The sequence below is a fragment of the Lontra canadensis genome, unplaced genomic scaffold (genome assembly GCF_010015895.1).
Source record: "Lontra canadensis isolate GAN:19392208 unplaced genomic scaffold, GSC_riverotter_1.0 scaffold87, whole genome shotgun sequence".
NCBI lineage: Eukaryota > Metazoa > Chordata > Mammalia > Carnivora > Mustelidae > Lontra > Lontra canadensis.
In genome coordinates, this window is record NW_022631081.1 from 7,147,852 (window position 1) to 7,156,662 (window position 8,811).

At 44.7% G+C, this 8,811-nt stretch overlaps 1 gene segment (V, D, J or C); it reads left to right on the top strand.

Moving 5' to 3' along the window:
• The first annotated feature begins 8,185 nt into the window (after nucleotides 1-8,185).
• Nucleotides 8,186-8,542, top strand: LOC116882710. The segment is given in 1 exon segment: nucleotides 8,186-8,542. A coding segment is annotated over 1 exon segment (357 nt).
• The last annotated feature ends 269 nt before the right edge of the window (nucleotides 8,543-8,811 follow it).

Here is an 8,811-nt window from a genome sequence, read left to right on the forward strand (position 1 = left end):
TTTTTTTCAGTGTTCCAATATCATTGTTTATGCACCACGCCCAGGGCTCCATGCAATATGTGCCCTCTTTAATACCCACCACCAGGCTCACCCCACCCTCATCCAACTCCCCTCCGAAACCCTCAGTTTGTTTCTCAGAGTCCACAGTCTCTCATGGTTCATCTCTCCCTTTGATTTCCTCCAACTCACTTCTCCTCTCCTTCTACCAATGCCCTCCATGTTATTCCTTATGCTCCACAAGTAATTGAAATCATATGATAATTGACTTTCTTTAATTGACTTATTTCACTCAGCATAATCTCCTCCAGCCCTATCCATGTTGATAAAAATAGTTGGCTATTCATCCTTTCTGGTCATTTCTTGACTCTGAAATCAACCAGACTGTGTTTTTCTGTTTCTTTTGGTGGTGCTCTGGGGAATCATAGGAATGCTCTAGGGCAGAAAATGACCTTTCCACTTTTGAGGACAGGGCCTTCAGACATGTTCACTTCTCCTTGTTTAACACCAGAGTTCACATCTTTTTCTCTCTAAGGTTCTTTGGTTGGGATGATGTAAAGTAAATCTATTATTCGAGATCTAGATTCGGTAAACCCAAATCCCATTATCAGATAAACTTTTATTATAGGAAAACTTCTAGATAGGCCTGTTTTTCTAAGTGACAGTCCATGGAGCTCTGGAAAAATTGGTCATATCCCTGTGCTGGTGGGTAACAGGTTACAAAGTTGCTGCAGTTCGCAAGTAGAAGGAGGACCTCTAATTCAGAGGAGGTTCCACTATAGCAATAATATTTTTATATCAATTGTCTTACTAAGAACCATTACAAAACTCCACTAAAATATGTTGAATACATCAGGGGAACCAAAGAAAGTAAGGAATTTCCAGGTTGCAGGTCAAATGGAAACCCAGAGAGGTAAGAATGAGCAGAAGACTCTTTTCGCAACAACGTTATAGTATCATGACCAATACAAACATTGAATGTCATAGTCCTATACAATATGGACTGGGGTAACCTAACAGGGTACCCTTACACCAACAAGAGCAACAAGACAATGAGACACCCTATAAAAGGAATCTATGTATAATCAATTCCAGTTATGAACATGGGAGAACTCTGTGGAAGATAAAACCTTAATTTTAAGGACCAGTTCAAGCTGACATGGATTGGAAATGGCCCCAGTACAGGGTTAAATAAATCCAACTGTTAGGTAATTCTGAATATCTGGTAACATAGCAACTGCACAGTGCATTCTGTGTTTAGCTTTCTGGAATACATTATTGACCTGGAAAAACAATTAATGTCACTGTCCCAATCATTGTGTAGGAGACTTAGTCATTCTATGCACCTGGACAGTACCATCAGAAAAATCCATCTGAAATTAGGATGGTCCAGGAGAGCTGGGTGGTGTCAGGGTCACTCTGAGGTGAGCAGTTGGCAATGCGGAGCTGGTCCAGGAGGTATAGGGCTCTGGCTAAGGCAACTAGGAAAATACTCTACTGAGTGTTGGATAATTGACCAATTATTGTCCCCAGTGAAGTGAGAATTCTTTCATATGGGGTCCCCAGAAGCCACAGAAGTACCTAACACTGACTCACACCACTATATCAATTTTCAACCTCCAACATCAAGAGTTGTATTCATGGCCTACATCCAGGCAGGGATAGATGGACAGTGAAACATAGGGGGGAAATTTGTACTAGGATACCTGAACTATATGGGTAAATGGAAATAAGATCATAACAACTGAGGATGGGAATGTCAGATTTCCAAAAACTTGTCTTCTGCAAGCAGAGTCTGGAAACTTCAGCATGTCCCAGATTTCTCTACTCTTCACAAATCTCAGTTCATAGATAAGGCATTCTATGAGGAGAGCAGTGAAAAGACTTTGAGGTCATGAACAGGCAGGGACAGGGGATGTGAGGTAGATAGTACACACAGTACGTCAGTTGATGCAGTGAGTGAGGGAGCCCCTGAGCACTCAGCTCTGGTTCCCTGAGACAGTGGGGGGCAGGAGGGGAGGTCAAGTCACTGCACACATTGCCTTGGGACTTACTGTTCCCCTAACTCAGGGCAGGAGGAGTGCATGGAGATGGGCATGTCCTTCAGGTATTCACAACCCAACCCAAAGGAAAGCTCTTGGCTGCTTCAAGCAGCATCACCAAGGAACAACTGGACAGCTGCTGTCTGTGCTTCTCATTGTGAGGGGCTCCTGGTGCCCCGCTTCTCCCTCATCCAACTTCCCACTTCTTCCATTCAGCGCTGGTTCCTACTTACCCCCTAGGCGGTCCTCAGGGACAATAATTCAGTAATGCAGACCATGAGAACGACTGGGATAATGAGCCGTGCTGTCTCAGGGCTCTCTCTAGTGGCCAGGGATACTTCTGGAATCGATGGCATCCCTGCTTATCCCTGATGAAATGCACAATACATGCAGCTTCCGTAAGTGCAATATCCATAAATGGTATTTATGACTATTCTGTTACATCTCATTTGCTTTATCATTCTGTAGTGATGCATGAGAATAAATACATATGTCTTCAGATGTGTCAATTATCCTTTCTAATTCTTCCTTTTCCCCTTAAGTTTTAGATTCCCTCCATCTCAAAATTTCATATATGTAAGTACATATTAACTACTTTTCCAGGAATAATGCTTTTTAATAGATATAACTGAATTTAATATGAATATTTATGTCTGATGTAAGACAGAATACAGATGATATACTGAATCAGTATATCAGAATGATATACTGATTACAGAATGATAATACAGATGATAATAAATACTGAATACAGATGATAATAAAAGAAAAATAATGGCCATGAAAACTTCATTAAGCTATTTACTAACAATTCAGAAATGAGCATTCTATCACTTTTTTATTAAATAATAGGATGAACTCCAAACGTGTGGCTTCTCTTTCACCTATTGCTCTAGAAATTGTGTGTTGCTCCCAAATCCACCGTCACATCCACAATCACCTTTCTAGTTTTCTCTGCAACATAGTGACTGCACAAGGAAAGGGAATTTTATAGTATTCACACAAATGTTCACACACATATTTTCAGATACTGTCATTCTTACTTTAGATTATGAAGCACATACTTTCTTTTCTTTATTTTTAATGTGTGAGTTCTTTGAATAAATTCCATAATTTAATATTAGTATAGTTACTTTTCCCCTGAGAATGTTCACTATCAGAAGTTAGAGGGAATGGGAGGCTGGGGTGACTGGGAGTTGGACATTAGGGAGGGTAGGTGGTGGAATGAGTGCTAGGTGTTATATGCAACTAATGGATTGTTGAACACTACAACAAAAACTCATGATGTACTATATATTGGCTAACTGAACATAATGAAAAATGAAAAAGAAAAGAACTTAATTCACCACTGTAACATCAAACTTCCAGATGTTAGAACTCTCTGTGATTATCTGAGCTTTATCTCTGTTTACTTTCTACACCTTTAGAAATATGTTTCCTAAAGTATCAGAAAGCCAATGAGAGGTTATTTTTTAGGTCTTAGAACATTTATTAAAAATAAAATAAATTGGTTGTAAATACTTTTTCGCATGATGCCTTGTTAAAATAAGAAAGGATTCATAGGGATGTTCAAGTGTCTGGTTGCAGAAGAAACCTGTACTTGAAGTCAGACCATGGATATATATGTATAGACAGTGACCTGGTGAACTGCAGAAGCCAGCTGGGCTCTTTGGGATTTAGGTCTTGTGATATGTGTGCCCTGTGACCAGCAGGGGTGCTGTGGGACTGGACAGTGGGCCCTCCTCAGAGACTTCAGGAGGAGCTTTCACTCAATGAAACCTGGGACTAGGACTGGGCCTTGTGTTCCCTGCAGCATCAGCATCTGTGTCCTCTCAGGGCTGGCAGAATCCCCAGAGCAAGGACCTCTGTGTGTATCAGCAGATGCTTCCTCCCAGGACTCTCCCCAGGGAGGAGGCCAACACCCATCCTCCACAGTGTGTAGTGAGAGCTTAGATTCAGAACCAGGGTTCAGGGAGGGGCAGGTCAGCCACTGGATGGAGCCATTTAAACAGACAACCCCTCCTGTATCAGAGGATGGCAGGAAAATGGGACCTCAGACAACCCTGACCTCTGTGAGGACTAGAGCCTGTGTCACCATGGTCTGGCCTCCAGTCCTTCTTTTTTTTTCCTCATGGCACAAGTAAGGACAGGCCTCAGGGATACAAGATAGCCCTACAGCTGGTGTCCGCTCCTCTGTCACAGAGACTGAGAAACGTTATATGTGCCCCTGCCCCATCACCCATGAGTGTCTGGGTTTGCAGGTCACCTCTCTAAGCCTGTGTTGACCCAGGTGCACTCCCTCTATGCATTTCTGGAAGCAACAGATAGACTCACCTGTACCCATAGCAATGGCTACAATGTTGAGGGATTCTATATCATCTGATATGAGCAGATGCCGGGGAGCTCTTCCTAGGGTTTCCTATACAATTAATCAGACTCAGATTAGCTCCAGGGCTCCAGGGTCCCCAGCTGCATCTCTGGCTACAAAGAGGTCTTGGCCCATGCAGGACTTCAGCTCATCTCTGGCCTGCAGCTTGTGGAGCAGGCTGACTCTTTTTGTGATATTTTCCAAGGCAGCTCTTATAGGGACAATGTCTTCCAGAATCTTGGAGAAGTGAGACTAAAACCTCCCCAGTGCTCTCTCTGCATGTGGCAGTCACACCTATCCTGCCTGATACCAAGGCTACTCTGGGTAACATCTCTTATCATGTCTTCAGTCAACTGTCCTTCCTAGGAGCTTTGTATGTGCAAATGCCCTCTCATTTACTATACATGATTCAGTTGCTCCATGAGTAATATCTTCTTATACAGATCTCACTATATCCATAGGAATAAATCAGGCCTTAGGGGAAAGTACTGCTTCAGGATGGAGGTGGGTGACCCCACCCATGTCAGCCCAGGGTCTAAGACTGACTCAAAACGTGGGTTCTCTGAGTACTTGTAGTGGGTCACTGGGTCCAAAATAACCCATGCCCATCTCTCAGGGCCCAGTATTAAGAGTCAGACTCCTTCTTTCTGCATCTGCTCATTCCAATCTTTCTCTAGGAACTTTATTTTTTTCCCATTCTGGGAATTGTTCTTTTTTTTTTTTTTATCTCCCCACCCCGAGGTCCAGAGGAAGCAGGTCTCTTTAGGCACAGCGGTGATGAGCCACAGATCCCTCTCTAAAGTAAGATGTGATTATGTATGTCCCTTCTATGTGTGCACTGGACACCTAACTCCGGGTTTCCTCATCACTGAAGCCACCACTAGAACCATGTTTCTCTTCATCTCAAGGTGATCTGAGGCTTATGTCACAATGCTGATGAAGCTGGGAATAATCAGGGCCTAGGGACATATACAGAAAAATAAAAGAAGTTGCAACTCCACAAGTTATGGAGACAGGATCCCGGAAATACAGGGGAGTTGTGTCACCATCCACTGTTGCAGGAAGCTGACTCGGGACACACAACCAAGTCTGGGCTTTTCCCTTTTCCACTTCCCTATGCACAGGTAAATGGATGAAGTGCTGTCTGGATGTGGTTGCTAGGAGCACCTCAGCTGTTCCTCTTCTCCATACTCTGGCAACACCATGTGGCCCTTGGTTCACCTAATCAACAGTGCAGGACTCTGGATGCATAAATCTCAATTACTTGATGTTCTACAGAGAGTTACATCTTGGATAGTCTCTAAGGCTGGGAATTTCTTTACTTTCATGTAACAAGGAGACTTAACAAAGGTAGTGAGTTGGTGACTCCAAGTATCTCTCAGGGGGAGGGACCTGGGCTAGCCGAAACTGCCCTCTGTCCCTCCCCAAGTGACCTCACTCCCTGGACATCTGTATGTTTCATCAACACTGATTGCAGCCTTGGCTGTAGACCTCCCATGAACACTTGAGGCTCCTCCTCCTTATGTCCATTCCCTGCCATTCCTGTAACCCAGCAGGTATTTAAAATTGAAGCATCTCTGGAGGTATTACTTCTGCAGCTCAGCTCCATATCCATCTCATCGGCTGTGTCCTTTCTCCTCTGCTTCTCCTCAGGCTCATGAGAGGAAGGAAGAACTGAGTGCCTTTGCCATGTTCAACCATGGAATCTGGTCCAGTAAATGCTGATTGGTGGGGACAACACAAAACCTTCTGAGGTTTGCATTTGCGACAACTGTGCAATGAAGAACAATGTTACCCCTGAATATGAATGTTTGATAACTGTGGAATGTTGACCCTTCCAGGGTGGGGAATCACTCTTCCACACTGTGGACAGCTTGTGTGTATGGAAGTGCCCCTGAGCATGTGTTGATGTGATCATACTGCATATCAAAGAAGTTCTGCAAACTCAGGAAGGCTCCAGGACTTTGATGAAAGCTCTCTTTGATCGTTCTCATGGTAGTTTACTTTCAGCAAGTCTTTCAGGCCAAGATAGTCATTGGTGGGGCTACTTGTCATCACATAGTGTGCAGTTCAGGGAGCACTTGTGATAGTGGATAGCACTTGTGCACAATCACTGAGGGCTTTCTCTGAGCACTAAATGTGAGCTCTAGCTGTTCCTTGTCTGAGGTCTGCCCACAGATCTCACGTAGACTGTTACCATGTGGAGACCCTGTCCTGTGCAGTCTGGCAGGGACAGCTTCCTCATCAGAAGGAGCCTTCCCTCTTCCACAGTCAATTGCCCTGGACAGAGGGACATGGGTGGGAATGATACAAGGGTAGCACATCAAGAAGATATCTCTGGGGGTGCCTGGGTGGCTCAGTGGGTTAAAGCCTCTGCCTTCAGCTCAGGTCATGATCCCAGGGTCCTGGGATCGAGCCCCAAATTGGACTCTCTGCTCAGCAGGGAACCTGCTTCCTCCTCTCTCTCTCTCTCTGCTTGCCGCTCTGCCTACTTGTGATCTCTGTCAAATAAATAAATAAAATATTTTTTTTAAAAGAAGATGTCTCTGATTTTGTTTCTCAGTTGCAGGGATCAGCGATAATGGAACAGTCCATCTGGGGGTGAAGTGATATTTGAGGTTGGTCTTCATAGTGGGGAGTTTTGGGTTCTTTTGCTAAGACCTGTATGTGTTTATTGTTGTGGGTCAGTCCTGATTCATATGTAGTACCAGCAGTTTGCCCCTATCAGGCACCAATGTGGCAGACTACATTTATGGTGTTAGGGGCTCAATTAGGAATCCAGTTTCACCTCTAAATTGGATAGACATTATTTCAAATTTTGAGGTTGATTCCACATGGGAGACACAAAATCCAGGAAAATTACTTTAAAAAGGACAGTGGTTTCTGTGTAGTGGCTGTGATGAGGTAGACCTGACGGACCCTCACATCACAGCCAACAGGAAACTGGACACAGCATGAGAACAAACATTATGATGCTAGATATCAAAAAGCAAGCAGATAGTATTAGTTATTTTGTATAAATGTTTCCTGTGAAATCCCTAAATTCCCCATTCCTCGTGGAGTGGACTAATAGCAGCAATTCAACTTGACCATGTTGGCTGCCTCTGAGGCATGCCCCTCCCACTTTTTTGAATGACAGCGACAAGAACAGATGCAGAGTCCACGAGAGCTTCCCAGGTGCCTGCAGATAGACGTGTGACCAGCAGGGGGCGGCATTGCTCTCACGGAGTTGTTTGGTTGGTGGGGGGGAGGTGGAGCTCTGGTCAGGAAACCCCTGCCGAAACCAAGTCATCCTGGAAGGCACTGGTCCCTGATACAGTGCTCAAGTCTCAGCCGCTGTGTCCCATCTGGTACAAGAGAGTACTCATCACCCACAAACCTGTGGTTTGACTAAGGAGCTTCTTCCTCCAATATTCCCCCAACACAGAAATCTCAGAGCATCTTTACCCCTTCAATTTCTCTGTCCACATAGCCTAGCTCAGCTTCCTTGTCATATCTCAGAGAGGAACAAAGCCAGATAAAGATGGGGACAAATTTAAAGGACAGTCTTCTCCCCATTAGGCAGTAAGGTGGATAATAAAGGCCTTGCCCAGCCCAGCGCTGCTCTAGGACCTCTGGGGCTGTGACCACCATGGACTGGACTTCACTCCTCCTCATGGTTCGCTCTCAATGCACAGTTAGGAACAAGCTTTTGAGCAGCAGGGAAGCCCCCCAAGCTGTGTGGGCTGCCCTAATCTAATCCCTTATCAGCTGCCAAATTGCCCCAGCTCCATTAAGAATGTGTGACTTTGTTGCAGGTTCCCCATCCCAGCCTGTGCTGACCCAGCTGTCCTCTCTCTCTGTATCCCTGGGAACAACTGCCAGACTCACCTGCACCCTGAACAGTGGCTTCATTGTTAGTGGTCACAATATACACTGGTTCCAGCAGAAGCCAGGGACCCCTCCCCAGTTTCTCCTATTTTTCTACTCAGACTCAAATAAGCACTGGTGCTCCAGGGTCACCAGCTACTTCTCTGGCTCCAACGATGACTTGGCCAATGCAGGGCTTCTGCATTTCTGTCAGCTGCAGCCTGAAGATGAGGCTGACAATTACTGTGCTACAGTTCCTGACAGTGGGAACAGCTTTCATTCCTAAGTGTCTCAGATAAGGAGGAAGTGGGTTGAAAATCTCAGGACCCACAGATTTTGTCTCTAAGCCTCTTTTCAGTAAGAAACCTACCTGTAGAGATGTATTGGGTTGGTCTTTTCTGCACTGCAATCTATCCTTCAACAAGGAAAGAGGAACAGTCATGTAACTCTTATAAAGTGAGGCAAAACAGAGCATCCCAGAAGACACAGACAGATGAGCTTTCAGAGCCCAACAGCACATAACCACTCAATTTGGAGAAGATGAAGAGGAATAAA